The sequence below is a fragment of the Jatropha curcas genome, chromosome 10, assembly GCF_041381405.1.
Source record: "Jatropha curcas cultivar XTBG-Jc1 chromosome 10, XTBG_Jcur_1.0, whole genome shotgun sequence".
NCBI lineage: Eukaryota > Viridiplantae > Streptophyta > Magnoliopsida > Malpighiales > Euphorbiaceae > Jatropha > Jatropha curcas.
The window spans coordinates 24,932,658-24,957,224 of NC_143160.1; the positions used below are offsets into that span (position 1 = coordinate 24,932,658).

Here is a 24,567-nt window from a genome sequence, read left to right on the forward strand (position 1 = left end):
TTAAAATTTGTATTTTGTATTGAAACCACCAGTTGAAATGGTGGTCTCAATACAAAATTAAAGTTATTGTTTATTCATATAATTACATTTTACTGACTGATTGCCAGTATGTGTTACTTTTTCTATTGCACTGAAACCACCAGCTCAATTGGTGGTTTCAGTGCAACATACTCTCTCTCCGTGGTAGGACAAATATTAGATTGATAAATAGTTTTGATTTAACATTATATTGGGAAATAATTTTTTGGAGAGTATTATTTTTATCAAAAACCCATATCCTTATTCATGTTAATTAGCAATACAACAATCATTTTAGCACCAAAACATTTAGAATCTGTTTATTTCAGGTTAATAATAGTTTATTCAACCTCCAATTTATGCATTCAAATAATAATAAATAATTTTGTTTATCAAAGTTGAACTAATAAATTCACAATTGTTAATCTCAATTTATAAGTCAAATTTTGTGAAAAAGAAAAAGTTTCTTTTTAGAGTTAATGCAACAAGTTGTATAATTTACTAGATAAAAAGATAAAATTATTCCTATAATTATAAACCTTGAGTGATGTCATAAATCTTGACTGCTGCTGACCAAACGAGGATGGTGATTCCATGTCCACCTTATACAAACCTAGTCATTCATCTTCCACTGTCAAACGATACCGTGTACAAATTTTTAATCATTTGGCAACCATCTTTTAATACAAAAAAATTTCTTATTAATACATATAAATATAATTTTGGTTTTGGAATCAAGTGTTAAAGGAATTACCAGATTTGAGACAAACAAACAAAAACAAACTTGGTAGAACAAATCTAATACGTATCTTCAGTTACTAAGATAAAGAATAAAAGTAAAAGAAAAGGAGTGGAGTGTACAACTGCAACTAGAAACGCCAAAAGCATTTTGCCTATCATATTAAAAACGAATAATGCTTTCTAAAAAAGGAAAAAGAGAAAAAAAAAGGTAATTTATACTGTAGTTGAAATTTTCAATTATGATAAATGGATTCAAAAACTCAATTTCAATAAATTATATAATAAACCTACATTTGTTTTAAATGTAATTTGCCTAAAAATTATTTCCAATCTTTCCATGTTTGGAATGCTATAGAAAATTCATAAATTAAAAATATTTTTTAGTCAAAGAAAAATTTAAGCCATTTAATAAAAAATAACTTTCAATTTTTAAAGGGAAAACCATTTTTCCGTAAAAACCAACTTTATTATAATATGTATTTATTTATTTATTCATCAAGGTAGCTACTGTCAGACTACTAATCAACGCTAAATTAATCACAGTAGTCATATGGCGATCACAAATTAATCACTGGCAGTACCCTCAGTCACCACCGTTTTACAATATCATAAGTTATTATTTATTTTTCATACACTTCTTCTGATATTTGACCACAAATTTCCAAAATATGAAATCTCTATAGTTTTTAACATTTTTATAGCTCTATAAATTTAAGATTTTAATATTTTTGATTAATTTTGAATGTTACATTCAAACAATTTAAAATAAGTTATCGAGAAAATATGTTGTGAGCAAAATATTTTTGTTGGAAAAGATTTTTCAAGGATAACTTATTTTTCGAAAATAAAATAAAAAAGATTTAAATGGAAGTGCCACAACGAGAAGGTTGAGTTTCCATATAAGCGTGAACAGAAAACGTCATATGAAAAGCTAAAAGCAATGGCCATTCCTGTTTTGTTGTTGAGCGCCAGTTTATGTAAGCATATCTGCAAACCCTTTGATTCCTCAAAAAGGGCCCACTAGTCTAGTCTCTTTCTCTGCATAAATAAATGTTGTTCCTCTGTTAATTCCGCCATTCAGACATTTTCCTTCGCATGATTCTTATATTCTTGGCACTGCCATGTCTTTCAGCTCCAATTTCTCCACTTCTTCCTCCATTCCAGGTCTCTCTCTCTCTCCCTCCACTTTCTTTCGAGTTTTTGTTTTGTGTTATTTTTATATTTATGAAATTCAAAATGGGTTTTCTTTACTGTCTTTTAAAGATTTCGCTGTCTTGTTTGTTTTGATCTGAGGATTAATATATGCTGTACTTTTCTTGGGGATTGTATATCATATCTATTCCATAAGAACCAGGAGAGAATGCCCAGTTGGTTAATACACCTTTGTGTAAACTGTCATAGTTTTGTCAAGAAGTGTATTTTGTGTCTACCCATATGGGGATGCATGCATGTATCCTATTTAACCAATAAAAGGAAAAAAAAAAAAAGTTTCTTTTATAGAATGGTTTTGTTGGTATGTGATGGATTCTTGCAAGTTGCAAGAATAAGATGATTTCAGGTTTTCCTGTGCACTTTACCTTTTCTGAGACTTATTTATTTTATTTATTTTTGTAGTTGTTCAATTGTTTTGAGTTGGTAATGCAACAGTGAATAAGATCTAGTTAAGTCCATTTTTGTAAATAGCTCAGTTTGCTTGTCAACATAGATAACAACATGGTGATTTCTAATTCTGATTTTTCAAATTGGTATTGGTATTGCTTTTTCAACATGGTGAATAATCTTTATTGGCCTTTTTTTTTTTTTTTTTTTTGGCATAATATCCTTTCATAAGCAAACTTGAGAGACCTTCGCGTGGAATTAGTCAAAGAAGTCACTCCAGCAATTCAGGTATCTGATTTGATCCTACCACTTATTGATATTGTTCTTTATGTATTATTATATTAGGGAAAGAAAAGTCCAACATTTTTATAAAGGCTTCCTACTTTTGATTCATTTAGTGGTTTGATGGCGCTAAAGAAAGAATTAAGAAGATGTTTGATAAGATTGAAGTTTCGGTTTCTTCATATGACACTGCTTGGGTAGCAATGGTCCCATCTCCAAACTGCCCAAAAGCTCCTTTTTTCCCTCAGTGCACTAAGTGGATAGTTGATAATCAACTCAGTGATGGCTCTTGGGGTCTGCCTTGTCGTGATCCATTGTTAGCTAAGGATGCTATCTCATCTACATTAGCATGCATACTTGCATTGAAGAAATGGGGTATTGGTGAAATACAAATCAATAAAGGTACTAATATTATTTTAATTCACAATTTTACCATAAATGTGAACTGAACAAATGTTCTTTCTTTTGTTGTAGGCCTTCAATTTGTTGAGTTGAATTCTGCTTCATTAACCGATGAAAAGCAGCATACACCAGTGGGATTTGATATAATATTTCCTGGTATGCTTGAGCATGCTAAAGATTTGGCGCTGAACCTTCCTTTGAAATCAGAATATATAGATGCAATGCTTTACAGGAGAGAATTAGAGCTTAGAAGGTATACATATATTGATGTTTAAGCTCGGTTTAACATATATGTTGAGTAAGTTTGTTTCCAAAACAATATGCAAGAAAATTTTAGGGTCTATTCCTGTTATCATAAAATATGAGGTTGCTCAAGCTAATCCAACCTTGCCAAACTGATCACTTGTTTCGTAGAGTAATTTAGTGAGTCTTTGTGATTGGCTGAACAAGTTTCATTTCTTGAAATCCAAAAAGTTGTGCATTTAAAATTTGGATATGGAACTATGTGAAGAATTGTAGCTTCTGCAAATCGATATTCATTTTTAAAGCACTTGTAAGAGGTCTTATTTTCATTTGGTCCTTGTCTAGTGGCTGTAATAGCGACCCAGAGGGAAGGAAAGTCTATTTAGCTTATATTTCAGAAGGAATTGGAGAATTACAAGATTGGAAAATGGTCATGAAATATCAAAGAAAGAATGGGTCACTGTTCAATTCACCATCCACCACCGCTGCTGCTTTTAATCACCTTCAGGATGCTGGTTGTCTTCATTACCTGCACTTAGTCTTAGAGAAGTTTGGAAATGCAGGTCCATCTGCATAACTCTAATTATGGCCATGTTTATGATTTCTTTTTAATTTTTCATTACTGACTTTCCATTGATCTTGTCAGTTCCAACCATTTATCCTTTGGATATATATGCTCGTCTCTATATGGTTGATACTCTTGAAAGGTTGGGAATTGATCGGCATTTCAAGGAGGAAATAAAAACTGTATTGGATGAAACATACAGGTATTCCATATTCACTTTGCAATGCAACTAGCATTATGTGATATGTGGCATGTGAAATTAAGTTTTTAGATAGCTGTATTTATTGGATCCAACAGGTATTATTTAGGCCACTATACCTGGGATGTTTGGCCATTTCTTTCAATTTTCAGGGAAGAGGCTGTGACCAATTCTAAATTATATAATTATATTATATCTATCTCTACGTTCTATCAATAAAATCTGTGTTCGGCATTTATATAAGAGAACTAATTCTTTCACCTTCACTAAATTCATTAGATGATACAGCACCATTAAGGATTGGTCATGGCATGTTCTTGAAATTATGAAATGTGGTCGAACTTAAAGAAGTGCCTTATGAACTTTTTTGTAATTTTTGGTTCTGTTTAGTACTGAAAACCATGAATTATCAAACAAACAGATACTGGGTGCAAGGGAATGAAGAGATATTTCTAGATTGCACAACCTGTGCAATGGCATTCCGAATATTGCGTATCAATGGATATGATGTGTCTTCAGGTATCCAGTTGAAACAGAAAAGTGGTTGTTTGGATCTTTCAGAAAGTGTCTTTTTTTTAATCTCTAAAGATCTAATCCAGTTAACAAATGATGCAGATATATTGATTCAATTCACTGAGGAATACTTCTGTAATTCACTTGAAGGATATTTAAAGGACACAAGGGCTGCCTTAGAGTTATACAAAGCTTCACAGTTAATTTATCCAGATGAATCAATTCTGGAAGAACTAGATTCATGGACATGCCATTTCCTGAAACAGGAAATATCAAGTAGTTCAACTTATACTGATGGACTTAGTAAACATATTACTGCAGAGGTAGTTTGTTCTGACTTGGTTGGTAGTAGTCACATCCCTCAGACCGCTCTATTTGGAGTGCCATTTTCACTACCTTTCATCATTTCAGGTTCATGATGCTATCAATTTTCCACAGTATGCTGATTTGGATCGCTTAGCTAACAGGAGGAACATTGAGCATTATAATGTAGATAAAACCAGGATTTTAAAATCCGCATACCGGTATTCTTTCATTGTTTTGTTTTTTTAAAATTTTTATATTTATCAGATATAGTTTTCGAGAAATTCATTTTTAAGGTAAAAATGTGCACGAGTTTCTTACATATCTGTTCTCATATTCTAGTTGTTCCAACATTGGGAATGAACATTTTCTTAAGCTAGCTGTAGAAGACTTCAACATTTGCCAATCAATGCATCGCGAAGAACTTGAGCATCTTGGAAGGTAAATGTTTTACATATTTGGACGTGCAGCGGTTTGAAAGTCATGACAGCAAGGTCAATTTTTGGCATTTAATGAGATAAAATAGAAAATGAAATTAAATAAAAAGTTGGCCAGCTGAACTGAAAGTTTGCTCTTTTTATATTGTATTTCTTCTTTTCAAGATGCACCTGCAGCCTTCCCTTGCACTCATTACTATTATCTGCAACTTGACCTTTATTTCATAATAATTCTGAGATCCATTGTTATGGTCAGAATGTGAAATTCACTAATTTGTAGTTTTAACTTCTGTAAGGATAACTTGACATGTGTGACAGGTGGGTTTTGGAGAAAAGACTGGACAAGCTAAAGTTTGCAAGGCAGAAACTGGGTTATTGTTACTTCTCGACTGCAGCTTCTCTTTTTACCCCAGAACTATCTGATGCCCGCATATCATGGGCAAAAAATGGCGTGCTTACGACTGTTATTGATGACTTCTTTGATGTTGGAGGTTCTGAAGAGGAATGTGTAAACCTTATCCAATTGGTCGAAAAGTACACCCTTTTCTTTCTTTGCTTCCTTAGTCCTCTAGATAATTGTTATGTATTCAAACATGGTTCATAGAAAATGAAATGCAGGTGGGATGTGGATGGGAGCACTCACTTTTGTTCTGAGCAAGTCAACATCATATTTTCAGCACTTCACAGCACCATTTGTGAGATTGGGGAAAAAGCATTCAGATGGCAAGGACGTAAAGTGACAAGTCATGTTATCGAAATTGTGAGATAAGATCCTTTTCTTCATATTATATACTGTTTCTATCTATTGATGACTTATTGGAGTCTCCATGCAAAATTATCTGTGTAGCCAGAAGGTTTGGCAACAGTATTGACTAGCTTTTATATTTCTGGTATTACTGTAACTTCTCTTTCAGGTTTATAAATTTAATTATCTGATCCATGCATGGGTGTTTATACCATCATCATTTTATGAACTGCATTATCTGATCAACGTTTGCATTGCAGTGGTTGGATTTGCTGAAGGCAATGTTGAAAGAAACCCTGTGGTCTAGAAGGAAGTTGGTACCTACAGTTGACGAATATATGGCTAATGGATATGTATCATTTGCTTTAGGACCAATTGTTCTTCCAGCTTTGTATTTTGTTGGGCCTAAACTCTCAGAGGAGGATGTTAGAAACCCCGAGTTTTACGATCTGTTTAAGACTATGAGTACATGTGGGCGTCTACTAAATGATTGGAGAGGCTTTCATGTGGGTAGTTCCTTTCATCGGAAGTAAAGTGAAATTGCCAATTGTATAAAGTAGTTGATTGATAATTTATTATTATATTGCAGAGAGAATCCAAAGAAGGAAAACTGAATGCTGTCTCATTGCACATGATTCATGGAAGTGATGTTGTAACTGAAGAAGAAGCAATCACAGAGATAAAGAGTTTAATTATCAGTCAGAGGAAACGACTGTTGAGACTTGTTTTGCAGGAAAAGAACAGCGGTATCCCAAGACCATGCAAGGATTTGTTTTGGAAAATGATCAAAGTGTTGCATTTGTTTTACATGAAGGATGATGGGTTCACTTCAAATGAGATGACCAAAGCCGCAAATGGACTAGTTTTTGATCCCATCTCTTTTCAAGAAAACTAAGTAAATGCTACAGAATTTCTCAAGTCCATGTTAAAACCTGAAGAGAATCTTCGTGCATGTATTGGTTTGAGCTATTAATTACTTTTACTCATCTGTTACAGCGGGAATTCATGGTAGGGAAAATGCACATTGCAATACTGCACATTATTTAGCATGGGTGATCATACCAAAGCCGGTAAAGTGGTCGGAGCGTACTATAAGTAGGAAGTAAGAGAGTCTCTGCTACACATTATTATTGATTCATAACTGAGTACTTGTACACTTATAGTTATAGCCATATACAGTTAGTGATACAATTACATTTCTAATAGAACACCTTAGTATTCCTAAATAAAGAAGACTTCCTATTTAGTAGGATTTCCTTTATGCTCACTCTCAAGATGTTGGGGGACGTCAGACACCGTTGCTTTGGCACGAAGATCTTGAAATCGGTTCTCAATCAAAGCTTGGTTAACACATCTGTAATCTGATCATAAGAATCGATATCTCCATATGCTTGGTTCGCGAGTAAAAGGCAAGATTTTCTGTGAGATATATGGCTAAAAGATTGTTACACCATAATATTGGTGGGGAAGATGAGGGGAATCCAATTTCATGCAAGCGGAGCTCAACCCGCATAAGTTTAAACGTACCTGCTGCCAAAGCTCTATACTATGCTTTACTGGAGGACAGCAACACCTGCCAAAGCTCTATACTTCACTTTATTGGAGGACTGCGAAAGGTCCATGAAGCCAAGTTAGAACCATAGAAGAGGTTCATGAAACCAAGTTAGAACCATATAAGACAATATAGCCCGCTGTGGATTTGCGGTCATCAGCGGACAAAATTAGAGTAACCATGAAGTTAAAAGAGTTTGATGAAGCCGAAATAAATAAACCATGGTGTGGAGTAGTGCGCAGATAATGCAAAATACGTTTGACTGCGGTCCAATGTTCTTGGGTTAGGGCATGTATGAACTGTGAGACTTTATTGGCATCATAAGCAATATCGGGATGAGTGAAGGTAAGATATTGGCAAGAGCAGAAATATGACTGCTAATTTCCATGTGTGTTACCTGAAGAAGATCCTGAGTATACTTGTGATGGGATAAGAGCAGTCTATCCAGCTGCCATGTAGGTTCAATACCCAAATTAACCTTGTAGGAACTGAATAACAGATTGCACTGAAGAAGAGTCTAATCCCGTTACTAAAATATCATCTACGTAAATCAAACAAAAAGCATTAGTGAGATATTTGATTCACATATGTGGCGTCTGTTTCAAGCCATAAATGGTCACAAACATAATTGGATTTTTGAGGATCAACAAAACCAGGTGGTTGGACATATGTACAGCCTCGCAAGCTTTCCATGAAGAAAGACATACAAACCAATTGTGTGAGACTGCAATAGAAAGCAAAAGATGTATAGTAGTGGGCTTAACCACAGGGCTAAAGGTGTCTGCAAAATCTATACCTGGGCATTGGTGATAGCCTTTCACAATAAGGTGGGCCTTGCATCAATCAACAGGCCCATCAGACTGTTTCTTAGTTTTGAAAACCTATTACTTAACAGTATCAGTAGCAGAACCCTAGAGCTAAACATCCTAAAATCATATATGCTTCAAATCATTCTATGCTAGCAAGCTCATAATTACTTAGAAAATATTTAGAAAATTCAGATAAAAAAACTGCAAATAGTTTAAAAATTGAACTTAAGTAAAACCTACAAAAGCAAGAAACACTTCTATATATTACCCCAACTATCAACTAATACAAAATCTCTCAATTTTCAATATTTCCAATCAACCCAAACTCATCATCGACATCAAATCACAAATCCAGTGAGCAATACTGCAAGATAAAACATGGCATACCGCATCTTTATCAAGTTATTGATTCCTTCTAAGTTCACTGGGCCCCAAAAATTATATTTATTTAATAATTCAATTTACTTCTTAAAAGCTTTACATTTTCATCATTTCTTAATTACGCATGACATTGCTTATAATTATTCAACTTAGTCCATTAATTACATAACTTCTCTTATACATCATTTCAGTAAGTATACTCAAATTTGAACATATCATTTTAGGGTGAATTTAGATAGAGATGCAGTGCATTTACCCCAGCCGATTTCTAATAGCAGTCGAGGTACCAGAATTCTAAGTCACGATGATTATTCCGTCTCATTAACGGCGACTAGTGATATTAATGACTAAAATTAATTATAATAATTGGGAGGTTATTTTCCATTAAATAATAATAAAAAAAAACAATGTGGGCTTTGATTTCCTTTAATCTCTAAGAGGATAGGTAGACAATTAAAAGATTTTAATTTAATTCAAGCCCAAAATAAAAAAATTATAATTTTTTATATTAGTGAATTAGCAAAATTTGTAAATTTAATATAATAATAGTTGTAATTTTTTTAATTGTAAAAGTTAATGGAATTTTTTAAAAAAATTTTCTAATAATTTAGTTAGTTAATAAAATTTAGACATTTTAAAATTGTTACTTATTTATAAATTCGGGAATCAAAATTTTACTAATTTTTTAAAAAAATTTGCTTATACCAAAACGTATTGGAACCGTACTTCAAGCTGTCAGTCTATCGGAATTAGACTGAAACTGAGATTCAAAGATAGGTTCAAAATTTTAAAAATATAAAAGCTAGCGGTTCACTGAACCGGCTGATGCCTGTAAAGAGCCGCTTTACATGTTAAGCAGTCCTTGGAATCTTGCGTTAAGGAGTCGCTGAAACTAGCTCTTCAACATTCTTGATCATCCTGTGAGTGGACTATTTATACGGCCTATAACACTGTCTAATAGGGAGTAAATGTTCAACAAGTGACAGATCTAACCTTAGCATCTGGTCATAGTTCCAAGCAAAGCAATCCTTGAAAGCAAAGGTAAGGTTGAGTTTTATAATTGTACATTATCATCCCTTAGGTTTCTTTTAGCTAATTTTCATCCAGCTCGCAATCAGGCTATTACTTTAGGCCTTTGAAGTCCAATTTAGTACAAGAGTCATGCTCTTTCAGCTTCATAAATACATTTGGCTACTTGGACATGATATTCATTAACAAGTTGATAGATCTTCACCCAACATTTCCACTTCCTCTCTTGGGATCATTAAGCGTCCAATGTTGAAGGCGACCATCTGACTCAGGGAACCTCAAAGCGCTAAGTTTCTCAATAATTTTTGTGCAGCCCAATAAGAAACATTAATCAATTAAAATGAAATTGCATGAAAAAACATCAAACAGAACAGCTAAAAGAACAAAAGAAAGATGGAAGTTTTGAATAGAATAGAATAGAGAATGATAATGCATTCAGTGTCACAAGAAGAATACATGGTTCCACAAATCCAATCATTTTATTTCATAAGAATGATAAAATTATTCCTCAGTTGTTCAAAAAAGAAAATTTTGCTATACTAATTCATAAATTACTCTTCCAATTAAATCACAAAATCCGCAGAGATGATGAGTGCTTTTGTGCCCATAAAGAAAAGCAGATGAAAAATGGGATTTCTGCTTCTGGTCCTGGAAAAATCGATCTCAATTTTATGATGACAAAATGCCATGGCAGACTCCATCCTTAGATGTTAATGCAGTTGACTCAAATATCATTCCTGGTCTTTTTCAAATAAGAGACCAGTCATTTAACAATAGGAAGAAATGCCAGAGGATCTCAAATTTAAAAGGCTTTCTTCTCGTAAGAAATCAACCCATGTACTCCTCCTTCAACTTGCGCAGCACCTGTTCGAACCTGTACCAAGCCAAATGAACAAAATAGATAAATATTACAAATTTGTTTATTAAACAATTGCAAACAAAACATAAGCAAGCCTTGGTTAAAAATGAGTTCAAGTCCCGTCTTCAGTGCAGTAACTGCCATCAGTGGAAGTGGATTTTGGCACTATCTATCTCATGTATCTTTTCTGATATATATTGTGAGAAAAACATTAGAATTATTGTGTTGACACATAGCATTGATCTGATCTCCTACAGGTTGATACTTGGGTTATGTTCAATCAAATCATTTATTTATTTGAACTAACTTGGACTAATGGGCTGAAAAATAAATATCTACCCACATACCACATCCATACTAATAGGAAAAGATATGCTCCAAGTACAAGGTGACATATTTCACAGGATATTGTGCAGGTAAAAGCGAAAGGTCATCCTGATAACCACAGATAACAGTGGAACATCAGAAGTTAAGCCATACCTCAAGCCTCAGAGTCTTTGATCTCAACAAATCATGAGCAGACTGCAGAGAAGAAGCACCAAGATCCTGGAACCCTTGCTTGACTGCTTGCATGGTGTAAGGTATAAACCTCAAAACAGAGCCTTTATCAGCAACAGCTCCCACAACTCCTTGTGCAATCTTTAGCTTAGCTGTATCGCCCAAGTATCTTTGATCACTCCCTTTAGTCATTGCTTCTAGAGAACCCATGCCACGATACTTTTTAATCCGATAACCATTCTAGTATAGCAAAGACTTGTTAGAATCACATAAAGGGACTGCATTTAATAACAAATGATATATCTAGCAAAAAAGGGATCATTCGTTATAAATCCATGTAAAATGATGTTGGCACAGTGGCAGGTGTCTGGCTGTAAACCATAAAATAGATTAATGCGCATATTTTGGGGCAATTCATTCACTGCATGCAAACTCATAAGCACATATTTTGGGGCAATTCATTTCAGTGCATGCAAACTCATAAGCACATATTTCCGGCAATCCATTTCGGTGCATATAAATTCACATCTATTACTAGACTGGCTCAGGTTTAATATCCCGAACACACTCCAATTACTGAACAGGAACTGCAACTATGAAGCAATTGTATATCTTCATTATCAAAAGAAAAGAACAAACAAATGCATAACTAAAGCAGCATCTTCAATAACAGAAGCATAACCACTTCATAGAGAAACAATTATAAATAAAGATTGTATTTGAGTATGCATAAGAGCTGGAAAAGTGCCAGCCTCATGTTTCAAATACATTATGTCAACTGAAATAAACATAGGCATCTCCCCCAGAACAAAAGAAAAAATAAGCCCATTATTCTCCATATTTAAAGGAAAAATAAATTATCGCTCATGCAATTATAAGTGACTTCATGAATAGCAATGTTCCATCTGCACATACAGAACTTCTGTTTCATGTTCTTGATTCTCTCAGATGAATTGATATAAAAAAAAAAACACCTTGAAGGCCAAACAAACTTGGTATATTGCATGTGCTATTATTCATCATGATAAAAAAGATCCCCATTACGAATAACTATCCCGAAACAAATGTCCCCATACATAGAAGTTCAGTGGAGAACATCTTAGAATAACAACCAGCATGGTTTTATAGATGGTTTGAGTAAAAACCATGACACAGCAAGCATCTTAATAACATAAGGGTAGCCACATATAATCCTGGAACCGAACTAAATCTTAAGGCCATTTCAAGGATGCAATTTCCTTCAGTACACATGCTAACAACAATGACTTGCATTTTTATGGCTGCTAAGGATTATGTAACTGACAAGAAAAAGAAGCCTCACAGATTATACATTTCTAATTCATAGCAAATTCATTGAAAAAAAAATATATATTTAAGAGGATTTATGTTTTACTTGGATTTCCCTAAGAGAATGGTTTTGAAGATTTGTGACTTCTCCAACGTCAAAACATTAACAATTACAAATTATACAAATTGTAATGATAGGTAGCATTGAAGTGTCATCTAGGCAGACAATAAAGTGTCATCTAGGCAGAGCATTGAATTGTCGTAGGAATCCCTTTTCAATTCAAGGAAGAAACATGAAGGGATCAGAAGGAGGACAATAAAAAAATCAAATAAATTAGAATCATTTAACAACAACAAAAAAAAAAAAAAAAAAAAAAAAAAAAAAAAAAAACCATTGATTAAAAGCAAAAAAAGATTATTTTAGTGCCACTTTCTAATGGCATTGCATACCTTATACTGATAGGCCCCAGGAGCTTCAGTACTTCCAGCTAAAAAGCTTCCCATCATAACAGTAGATGCCCCCAGTGTCAAAGCCTTAACAATATGCCCAGAGTTTGAAATGCCACCATCTGCAATGACAGGAACACCACTTCGTGCAGCTATAGATGAAACCTTATAAACAGCAGTTGCCTGAAAGTTTAGAGACCGCCAAAATAAGTATGGGTAAATAGTAACTACACTGTGGTCAAATTATCTCAATTAGTCCATATGATAGTTCATCCTTGTTTTGTTGCCATTTCAATGGGCAATATATTTTTCGTTTTGTTACACACTAAGAAGCTAAATATTTTGTTTCCAATGTACATAAAACCTGAAGATTTCAGAAAAAGTTCTCTATAGAATGCAATTCTTTCAGCAAGTGTAGTAATAAACATCTTCTTACCAGTGATGATATAAATTCAACATCAAGGGTAGACTAAAAAAAGGCAAGGTGTGAGCAATTGAATTCATATATGGCAGAGGGATATCAAAAGGCCAAACTATCTTGTATGTGAAAACGCAGGTACTCTTGAATGAAAATATCGCCGCTTTGGAGTCCAACAAAATTCATAAGCAAAATTATAATAAAGCAAAAGGGTGATTATGACAAGCAAAACTGACACGTGCTTTACCTGTCCTCGCCCAACTGCGCAAACCTCCTGGGTGGTGCAAATAGACCCAGACCCCATTCCAACTCTCAACCCATCTGCACCTGCCTCGATCAGATTCTGCGTCTGATACATAGTCACCACATTCCCACCAATCACGTCCAATTCTGGATACGTTTGCTTAATATGCTTTATCATTTCAATCTGATAAATGGAGTTCCCTTGTGAGCTATCCAACACGACCACATCTACCCCTGCTTTGACCAAATGCTCTAATCTCTCCCTGTCAGATTGCCTCGTCCCAATAGCTGCCCCCACCATCCATTTCCCATCAGACCCCACAGTCCCTTTTCCTAACTTAGGATAGCCCTTTACCCTCTCTACCTCTTGCTTGGTAATCACATCCACTACCTCTCCCTCCTTCTCCAACAGAACAAAATCATGATCTTGTTGTTTTAAGTAAGCATCAATCTGTGCCAAGTCATAATTCCACGGCACAGAGATTTTTGAATCAACAGTATGCATGTAGTCAACCAATTTTGCTTCTTTATCACTGAGAGACATCCAATCCGACTTAAAAACATAGCCCAGCACCTTAGAAGTAGCAGTACCTGATTCAATTCAATTCCATTTATTTACGTAGTAAGAATAAGCAAAAAATTGAATTTATTATTAATTTACATGGTGTTCAAAACAATTCCTATACGAGAAGCTTATAAAGCATAAGAGTTTTTCTAACAAAAAAAAAAAAATGTTGTTTTACTTGCATAGAAACAGTAGAAACTAGAACGAATTCAAAATTTTAAAAACATTAGACTAATACAGTACCTGACTCGGTAACTATAACACAAGGCAGAGAATCATCATCGAACTGATCAACAATGAGAGAATCAGGGGACTTGAAAACTGGATTAGATAAAATAGGAACGCGACGTGACTTAACAGATCTGACAGCATCAGCTTGTTCAGGAGGAGTCGTATTAGAATGAATAATCCCCATGCCACCTAAGGCAGCCATAGCTGTAGCCATGTAGGACTCGGTTACAGTGTCCATGGGAGAAGACACACAAGGAGTGGAGAGAGAAATATTCCGTGAAAGTTTAGTAGATAGAGAAACGGCGTCGGTTGGGAAGTCGATGTAGTGAGGAAGAAAGATGACATCGTCATAGGTATATGAATAGCCCTGGTTAAAGAGCTTCTCCGCTGCGAAACCGTCTTCGAATTCTATGGTCATTTTTGGTGAAGGAGGGTGACGGTGGCGGTTATGGTGACGCCGCCGAGAGAGAGAGAGAGATAAGTGTGTTGTTTAGTTTTAGGAGGGAGATAGGTGGGACGCTAGGGTTCTATAAGAAACAGACAATGAATCAAAAATGTGGAGGGAAGGGAAAAGGCCAAAAACAGGTTGGACAGCAGTTATGTTTGGTTTCGGGTGTTACCGCCTTCTGCATAGTAAATAAATACTCCCTCGGTGCCAAATAAATTAATTATCTTAAATTAGTAAAATTTTGGATAATTTAATCAAATTAATTTTTATTTTAAAATTAAAGATTATTTTGTTAAGGTAATTATTATATCTAATGTACAAGAGTAATATTGAATAAATATTATTTATTCTTGAAATATTCAAAATAATTTATATTTTGAGAGTTAAAAATATAATCTCCTGAATTTTAATTTATAACTAATAATGATTAGTCGATAAATGTTGATGTATAATAATATTTTGATAACAAGTATTAAATTCATATATATATATATATATTAATTTATGATGTATATTTTTTAAAGAATATTAAAATTGAAAGCACATGTATTGTTAGTCAATAGTGTTGAGATTGAATGTCTATCTATAAACATTAAATTTTAAAAATATCTCTCGAATATTTAATAAATTTTAGCATTGGAGGGTATGTTTTAAAAGATCTTTTTATTTTTCTGATGTATCAACTAAATAAGAGAAATTTAAATTAGCGTTGGAGATGCTCTAAATATATTTTTTATTTTAATGTATTATATTTCTTTAAATAATATTTAATAAAAATTACTATTTTTAAATATCTATAAATAAAATAATAATTTAAAAAAAATAATGTTATTGCTAATTCTTTTGCCAGGTTAATGATGTCTGAACGAGATATAAATATAAATCGGCCATAGTTGAGTCAAATTTACTAAATATTATTAGATGTTCAGTTTTTTACATTTAAACAAAAATACTTAAATTCTAAACAGTGCTCAAAGGATCCAGCGTCTCGATCAACTAATAGTTAGTTGGTTGATTACGTCTGATTTTAATCGATGTTTGTAAAAGTATTCGAGTCGGTTCTATTACAGCCAACCAAAACCATCCATCTTCGATTCTGATTAGGAAGAATGAGATCACGGTTGAGGTGGGTCCAGATTCAGGTACAGATGCCCTCCAAAGTGGCTGTGTCCCCCGCGTCATTCCAACATACGAAAATATTGCGTGCATTTTCAACGAGTAATTATAGGGTTTTTTTTTATTTCATTATATGAATGGAGAACATTTTAATTAAATGTTTAAATTAATAATTTTATAATTTTAATTTATTTATTTGAACTTTTTTATCAAAAAAACTAGAATGCACTATTTTATTTTTTAAATTATTAAATTTCTTTTTTATTCATTTTTCTCTCTTCTTTTAATATTATTTTAGAATTGACAGAAAATCAAAAAAATTTTAGGCTTTTAATATTATTATAAATAATATGAGTATGGTTGGTCGGGGTGAGTTTGATGAAAAGAGAGGTCCATATTTTTGAAGGAAGAAAAGAGAGATCCATTAAAGTAAAGGGTACTTACCAATTGGATCCATAAAACAGCTGTCAACATAACACCTTTTCTTATTGAGTTTAAGACAGGGAGAGGTTGATGAAAGTGATGGAAGACAAAGGAAAAAGAGATTCAAAAATCAATTAGTGTTAAATGGATCAAATCCACTATTGATATTTACTTCTATAATATCTTATCTCCTATTATTAAGATATATCAAAAAAATAAATAAAATAAAATAAATTCTAAAGATTTTCCACTTCTTATTTGGTAAGTGAGTCATCCCCCATGTTAGAAACTTTTGTATCTCAATGAAATAGTTGCCAAAAAATTTTGAAGATTTTAAAGGGATATAATAATGAAATACGAATTAAAAAAACTTAAGATAAAGATTTTAAAGGGATATATTGTACGAGATTGTAATGTAGAGCTATTACAACTAATGATTCAACAATGAAGCATTGTCCAAATAGATGAAATCAGATTGAACAGCATAATAAAGTTATTACGGGCTTATTAATTTTTAGAAAAAAGAAATTAAAGAGCTTTATTACCAATTTAATAAATTTATTATTGGGTTTAAGAAATTAAAGAGTTTCATCAATAATTCAATAAATATATTATGGGTTATTAATAAACATGTGATTTATAAAATATTAAGTTGAAAGAAAAAATATTTTATTTAAAAATGAATAGTTTTAATTTTAGATTGTTAATTATTAAAAAATAAAAAAATTTTATTATTTTAGATTAAAAATTCTACAAATTAGGAGGATTAATGTAATAAATTTATTATATAGCCATTAATTATTTGAAAAGAAAGTTTATAATTTTGATAGTGAATATCTTTAAATTAAGAGACAATTAAATTAAAAATAATAAAATATCATATCAATTTATTATACATATATACACACACACGAAAGCTGGAACAAAGAGAATGTTTAACGCTATTTTTTTATTCAGCTTTCCATTTTTCTTTTTTTAAGAAGTTGTAGAAATTTATTTTTCGTTCTTCTACCATTTTGATTGGGTTAAATTTTTTTAAAACTATTTATAATTAATAACGGATATATCTAAACATCATCTATTTAGTATTTGTTGGATGATTAGTGGTTGTAAATCTCTCTCAACACAGTATGCTGTGAAGACTATAAATTTATAGTCCAAATGAAACAAATTGATTTCTTGAACTTCTTCTTTTGGAGCTCTTCCCCGATTCAACCCAAATTGTTTCAACCTTATGTTTTTTCAGTAATCCTAAATATTTCTTTGTGAGACAGCAACCTTTTCATTTTTATTTGATTTTTGTTTACTTTGTTACATTTCTAGATTTATATTTGCATGTCTGATTTTGTTTTTTATATATAAAAGTACAAATTCATGGCGTTTGAATAGTCTATTGAAGAAAATTTTCTTTTCGAGTTCACAGGGGAAAAAAAATAAGAGGTGAACTGAAAATGAATGTGGCGCCATTAACATTAACATTAACATTAACATCAACATTAAAGGGCTTGTCGTATGAAAACCATCAAAAAAGAACAACAATCTTAAAGAATGAGTAAGGAATGGAACCTGTAAAATAAATAAATAAAAACATAAATTTATTTTGATGTTAAGTGTAATAATATAATTTATGCTATAAAATAATTAAATGTAATGTATAAATAAATATAAATGGGTAGAATGCAAATATTTCCTCCTGTTAATTGAAAGGATGGTAAACTATCCCATTTATGATATAATAAATTTTGATTATACATTTAAAGAAGGGTGGGATCTTCCATTCCATTCATACAAAAGAAAAAGGATTAATATTCAAAATCCTTTGCAAAATCTACAGATATTTACTTGCAAAAATTCTATCTTTCATTGACCTTATGTTTTGCAACTTAAAATTAGATCTATCTCTCTTATTATATCCTCAAGGAAGAAAAAATGAAAAAGGAAAGAAGATCTAGACTAGTTCCTCTTGTGTCTATTCTTCAAAAGGCTGAATAATGTCTTCTTCTCATCACAAGTATAAAAAATGGCAACCATCATAACCTGTCAGCAAAAAAAAAAAAAAAAAAAAAAAAATTACCCCCGTTGTGTAGCACGCAATGCAATATTATTTCAGCCGATTGCCCTCCTTATCAATAAACAAAAAATTAAGCTCAAAAAAATGGGATTTAAGAAACTCACTTGGATCCACAGTAACAAGCATGGCAGTTCCTCCAAAGGAGCAAGTGCCACCAGCCACTTTTGTCCTCTGCCAGTAGCTATTAAAAGCATAGGAAGCATGTGCAAACAATGTATTGGGCTCAAAGCAAGACCCACTGGGCAGAATGGAGTCACAGTCAGCCCCAGATCCACAAGCATAGTTCATAGCTTCTTGAATGATTGGATCAGGCACTGAGGGCTTAGCCACACACCATAGAGCCTGCGGTGCGCTAGTAGTTGGAGGTGGCGGTGCAGTCGGCGGTGGATACACTATCGGTGGTAGAAAAATTGATGGGCTTGGAACATACCCAGTAGGAGACGGAACAAAAGTCGGTGGACTTGGCTCAAAATAAGGTGGGCCTAAAATGGGCCCCGGTGGGCTTGGAATGTAAACAAATGGACTTGGTACTGTTTCTGGTGGGCCTGGAACCAGAGTTGGTGGGCTAGGAACAATCTGAGGTGGATTTGGGATTGGGCTTGGAGGTGGGCTTAGGAGGGGGAGAACAGGAGGTAGATAGGAATAGGGTGATGTTGGGGGTGTGAAAGGCAATGAGCCAGATGGGGTTGGAATTGTAGTGGAAGGGGATTGAGGGGTATTAGGGGGATAAATGCAATAAGGAGGGGCATTTTCAGGAAGTGGCATTGGGGATAAAGAATCATAAGGTGGCAGAGAGAATGGAGAACTAACATAAGGGTTCATAGTTTCTTTCTGGAGAAGTAATGAAGCCAAATCAAAGTGCTTTGTCACTGTCAACTTCTTTATGTGTTGTATAATTGAACCTTTAAGAAGCTCCATTGATTTTCTTGCTTCTGCACAAAGTTTAATACAAAAGTGTCAACATCACTTCCATTAGGATTTGCTCAAAGTGCTTTGTCCCGATGTTTGAACTTGTAGGGACAAACGTACAAGCAAAGTGCAACACATGTGTGCACGGAGCGCATTTATGGCTCCACCCATATATCAAACCAATAAAAATAAAATTTTCATTGAAACAAGAGCATTTTTTATTATATACCAAAAAGAATGATAAAATGAGAAAAAAAATTAAAAATTTTTATTTTTATTGGTTTAGTTTATATGCGGAGCTACAGATTTAATCTAGACATATATTTTCCTAATTATACGAAGATGGTTGAATAATTTGGTAATGCCATTAATGACCCTATTTTATTTATTCTTCCCATACAAAATATAGTAACGGTGGATATTCAGTGGCAAAAAAGGGAAAGGGGAAGATTCCATTGCAGGGTGAGAATATAGAGAAAATGAGATGTATATATATATATATATATATATATAATAATAATAATATAGAAAGCTATACTTAAACTCGAAGGAACCCTCCACATGATCAGTTGCTACTTCCCCATTACAGATTTCTACAATAATGTAGTAAATAAAATAATATGTTAAGAAAACCATTTTCAAAAAATAATATTATTTTAAAACTAATTGCAGGATGATAAGACAATGCACTAAAATTGTCAATTTGATTGGCAAATTTATACTATATTGAACTACAATTTTAATTTATTTGACTTTTGAAATAAAAAAAATTTAGAAAAAAAAGAAATACCAGCAAAATGAAGTGTAATACAAGTTACCAATAACAGAGGAAAAGCTTACCAGAGTGAGAAGCAAAAACAGTAAGATAGAGCAGTAGTAATAGTTGAAAGCAAATGGTGTTAGAATGTATGCTTCTTCCCATGGCTTTGAAAGAAAACGTCAAAGCTTATGAGTAACAAATGAAATATTTATGATTTGGTGACCCCTCAAAGATGATACTCATTAAGTAGAAGGCTTATATATATAGAGAGAAAGACAAAAGGCACAGAACAGTTGAAAGCTAAGGCATGAAGAGACAGGTGGTTACTGGTTAGGTTGGACAATAAAGATTGATTCTTTGTTAGACAGTGAGTTTGCTTAGAGATGTGTATTAGAAGAAATGCTTTAAAGGGTTAAAAGGTTTATTTTATAGGGAAGAGGATCACCGTTTGTATGTAATCATAACCTTTTTTTCCATTGTCTTTTTTTTTTTTTTTTTTTTTTTTTTTTTAATTTTTTGGGTTATTGCAGCTATGGCATATATGCTTGCCTTGACGATGGCAAAAATCAAAGTGTTAGTTTTTGTTTGCCCTTTTGTTTTGCTTGCTTTCCACTCAAAGCCTTCTCTCTCTCTCACACACATGTTGAAGACGGTAAAGGCCTTTTGTTCATCAATATTTGGATTTTGTGATTTATGAATGGATAAAATAATGTTGGGACAGTAATTAGCGATTTCAATTTCTAAAATGATGAGAATGTAAATTTAATTTCCGAGAATCACATTTATTGTGAGAGCAAAAGCTTTTACACTACTATTTGAAGGGGATTACACCCTCTCGTTCTGTAAAAAATAATGTATTGTCACATTGATTGTATAAAAAAAAAAAAAAAAGGGCAAATGCATTAGATTGATTGTGGAACTCTCTTAAAATAAGGATATGTCACAAAAGACAATGAGAAAAATGCTTTCATCTGAGTTTTTTCATCATCTATTTTCAGGGATCTTCATTAGAAATGAATTTAGCTATAGTGGCTCCAGCAATACCTTATTGTATATTATGTCACGAGTTTAAGAAATTATGTTTTGAGAAATATATAATTTATTTTATTTTCAAATGTAAAAAATATTTTAAATTTACAAGAATTTATATGTCATGTAGTCTCGTTATAATTATAAAATCAACGAATATGGGAAAAATTCAAATAATAATATGATTATTAGTATATAAATTTAATAACATTGATTAATATATAACTTGTAAGTTGTCGGTGTAGATAGATTTATGCAGTGACGGAATCAGGAATTCTCTTTAGAGGGTGAAAATAAAAATATTAAATTATTGTTGATCAAAGATTAGGTTGAAATGCACAACAAATAATTTGTCATTTAATAAAATTGCCAAATAATTTCGAGTTTTCTAAGTGAAAAAGCTATATAATCTTTATATTTAATAAAATACAAAAATCATTATATATTTATAATTAAAAGTTCAGTCATTCCATTAAATGAAACTGTTGTCTCAAATTCTAAATTAGTAATTAATAAGGAACGGAAGTTCATTTAATATATAGCTAGGTGAATATCTGCGCATTGCGCAGATTACTTTATTATTATTTTTTTGAAAGGATTATTTTATTAGTAGATTATAATTTATAAATTGCATTTACTAATAAATTAACAAAAATGAAAAAGATCTCTTAATTAGGAAATAAACTTCAAAAGTTTAAATTTATCTATATAAGTGTAAACCAATAAATATAGTATACATATAAAGTTTTGAAAGTAAAAACATTAATTGAAGAGTCTTTTTTAATAGTTTTTTCTAAAAATAGAAAATCTAGAGAAATATATATATATATATATATATATATATATATATATATATATATATATATATATATATATATATATATATATATATATAGAGTTTAGTATCAATAATTAAAAACAGTTTCAATCTGCATTAAATGAAACTATTTTGTTTCAAATTCTAAATTACTAATTAATAAAGAATGGAAGTTCATTTAATATATAGTTAAGTGGACGTACAGGCACAATGTAAATTGCTTTATTATTATTTTTTTGAAAGGATTATTTTATTAGTAAATTATAATTTATAAATTGTATTTACTAATAAATTAACAAAAATAAAAAAGAACTCTTAATTAGGAAATAAACTCCAAAAGTTTAAATTTATCTTTATCAGTGTAAACCAATAAATATAGTATACATATAAAGAAATTAATTTAAGAGTCTTGTTTAATAGTTTTTTCTAAAAATAGAAAATCTAGAGAAATATATATATATAGAGAGAGAGAGCCCAAATTTTTATTTTTAAAATTTTTCATTTAAATTTTTAATAAATTATCACCCTACGAATTTATTCAACTAGTTATATATATATATATATATATATATATATATATAAAATTTAAATAGTTGAATCAACCTCATTTTAATTGAAACCCGAATGAAAACCAATTGGAAATCGAAAACACACAAAATCATGATTTAGACCGAACCAAATCAGCCCAAACCCACCCAAGCACCTTCTAGAAACCCTCCCCTCTATTTCCAGCGCTCACGTCACTCCTCCCCTTCCCCGTTCTGCATTATTTTCCGACCGCCGGCGACCACCTGCGCCATCTCTCCCTGCCGCCGCTGTCTATCTTTTTCCATCCCTCTCTATCTTTCTCTTTCTGTTTCTGTCCCCGTTTCAGGCAAGCGAAGGTCATAGCGGAGCCGCGCTCACCCAGACCGGTTCAGTCGCGACTCCGGCCACCAGGAACGGCTCGTCGAGCCCTCGTCGCGCCACCCACGCCATCGCGCCGCCGCCATCGTCCCTGTAGTCGCGCCGCCAGTCGTTTCTCCTCCTCCGCTCGGTCGACTGCGGCTACTCCTCAGTCCACGTTCCTCTGTCTCTGTTTGGGCGAGCGGCAACACCACCGGCAATCTCTGCCTCGATCACTGCTCCTCGGGACCCCAGCCACAGTCGCCGCTTGACGTCGCGCCGTCTGCTCGCAGCTCCGGTGAGCACAGCTGCCCGTTTTGGTTGACTCAGCGACTATCCACTCGGTGCTCTTCGTTTCCGGCGAGATTTAGTTAAAGGCCAGTTGATATAGTCCCTTTCCTGCAGTAGTCAGTGCGCCAGCCAACTCCGGTTGTCTCTCCGGCGCGTATAGCCAAGCAGATTCCGGCTGTATTCTATTGGGTATATAAATTAACTCTGGTTATTTTCCAGAAATTTAATTAATCCCTAGCATTTTATGGCTAATTAACTTAATTTAATTTTTAGTATTGATCTATAATATAAGTGTTGATTTAATTAAAATACTTTGATTAATTAAAGCTAATTTAAAATTAGTATCAAATAAATTTATTGAGAAATTTTGATAATAATAATATTAATGGAATTAAACGAGGAATTTAAGAATTGAATGTTAATATTAAAGTTAAGGAGGATGGGAAAATTGATTTGATTGATTGCCCGATGAATAGACTCTATGAATTAAGTTGATGGATGGACTTTGTAGATTAAGTTAAAATTTGATGGATTGTTGATATTTTAACGGATGGATAGTCCAAATTTTAGAAGAGATGCTGTCGAATTTTCGGTAGAAACTAGCCTAGTTTTAGCAGTTAGATTTGTAAATAGATTGCTAGATTAATTCCTTAATTATTTATGTAAATTAGTGTTTTATCTGATGTATTTCTTTTCTTGTATTCTTAAAATTCTTTAAATAGCTCGGACTCGCCTCTTACTCCTTCTGGTCAGAATCCGAGTTAGAGCTTTATCTTTCCTCTACCACTATGAGTAATAATAAGTAGTGCATACCATTATTGCATTTGCGTAGCACTTATTTTATAAACATCATATATATATATATATATAAATGAAACTTTAATATTCATTTTGTTATTATTATAATATTATTAGTATATTATTATATGTATCTCATAAAAATATTATGTTACCGTTAACATATAACTTTACTTTTACGTTTACGCATTAAGATTGATTTGGTACATTACATTGAATGAATTGATTGATTACTTGTGCTGTGAATTTGCTATGCTTTGTTTATGTGGAATTGGGATGAAGTGGGCCATTACGAGTTTGTGAGGACATTGTGCGATATAGTCGGCCAGGTATGGGGAGATCGTCGCCCCTATGTGCACCTGATGTTATATGATATGGGAAAGTCACGGGGTGGCCACTTGATGATATGAAAAAGGAAAAGAGAGTATATGAAAAGTGAATATGGGAGTGGTCAAGTGAGGATTAGACCGGTCAGCTAGTTATGGGGGATTGACTCCCTGGTGCACACATTTGAGAGGGTAGGCCATGTGAGAGGACGGCTCGTCGGGGGGTTTTCGGTGGCGCCATTGACTAATTTCCACTTGCTTGATTATTTGAAGGTGAAATTATTTATGAGTGTTGATGTTGTGCCATACGATTGACTGGTTGTGTGCT

The 24,567-nt window shown here is 32.8% G+C and overlaps 3 protein-coding genes and 1 long non-coding RNA gene across 5 annotated transcripts; 1 reads left to right on the forward strand and 3 right to left on the reverse strand.

Moving 5' to 3' along the window:
• Positions 1-1,662: 1,662 nt before the first annotated feature.
• GA2 (Terpenoid cyclases/Protein prenyltransferases superfamily protein) lies at positions 1,663-7,308 on the forward strand. Of its 2 annotated transcripts, none has more exons than XM_089715371.1 (14): positions 1,663-1,923; positions 2,591-2,646; positions 2,757-3,042; positions 3,115-3,295; positions 3,631-3,848; positions 3,932-4,052; positions 4,471-4,568; positions 4,665-4,885; positions 4,974-5,086; positions 5,208-5,306; positions 5,621-5,836; positions 5,921-6,062; positions 6,308-6,553; positions 6,637-7,308. In XM_089715371.1, exons 1-14 carry the CDS (start codon positions 1,881-1,883, stop codon positions 6,940-6,942), a joined length of 2,346 nt encoding a protein of 781 aa, XP_089571497.1. In that variant the 5' UTR covers positions 1,663-1,880; the 3' UTR covers positions 6,943-7,308. The 2 variants fall into 2 exon arrangements, with proteins under 2 accessions (XP_089571497.1, XP_089571498.1); XM_089715372.1 differs by lacking the exon at positions 1,663-1,923 and adding an exon at positions 1,947-2,475.
• LOC149493331 (uncharacterized) lies at positions 7,144-8,300 on the reverse strand. The gene is made up of 2 exons (XR_016318465.1): positions 7,997-8,300; positions 7,144-7,654 (listed from the first exon to the last, which is right to left on the reverse strand). It is a non-coding gene; the product is annotated as an uncharacterized LOC149493331 (long non-coding RNA).
• Positions 8,301-10,235: 1,935 nt separating this feature from the next.
• Positions 10,236-14,954, reverse strand: LOC105631139 (Aldolase-type TIM barrel family protein). Its single transcript, XM_089715615.1, has 5 exons — positions 14,379-14,954; positions 13,575-14,161; positions 12,913-13,092; positions 11,158-11,415; positions 10,236-10,692 (listed from the first exon to the last, which is right to left on the reverse strand). The coding sequence occupies exons 1-5, from the start codon at positions 14,782-14,784 to the stop codon at positions 10,621-10,623; spliced, it is 1,503 nt and encodes a 500-aa protein (XP_089571741.1). The 5' UTR covers positions 14,785-14,954; the 3' UTR covers positions 10,236-10,620.
• Positions 14,955-18,049: 3,095 nt separating this feature from the next.
• On the reverse strand, positions 18,050-20,479 carry LOC105631140 (Carbohydrate-binding X8 domain superfamily protein). Its single transcript, XM_012213140.4, has 3 exons — positions 20,174-20,479; positions 18,529-19,356; positions 18,050-18,390 (listed from the first exon to the last, which is right to left on the reverse strand). Exons 1-3 carry the CDS (start codon positions 20,253-20,255, stop codon positions 18,359-18,361), a joined length of 942 nt encoding a protein of 313 aa, XP_012068530.1. The 5' UTR covers positions 20,256-20,479; the 3' UTR covers positions 18,050-18,358.
• Between the last annotated feature and the right edge of the window lie 4,088 nt (positions 20,480-24,567).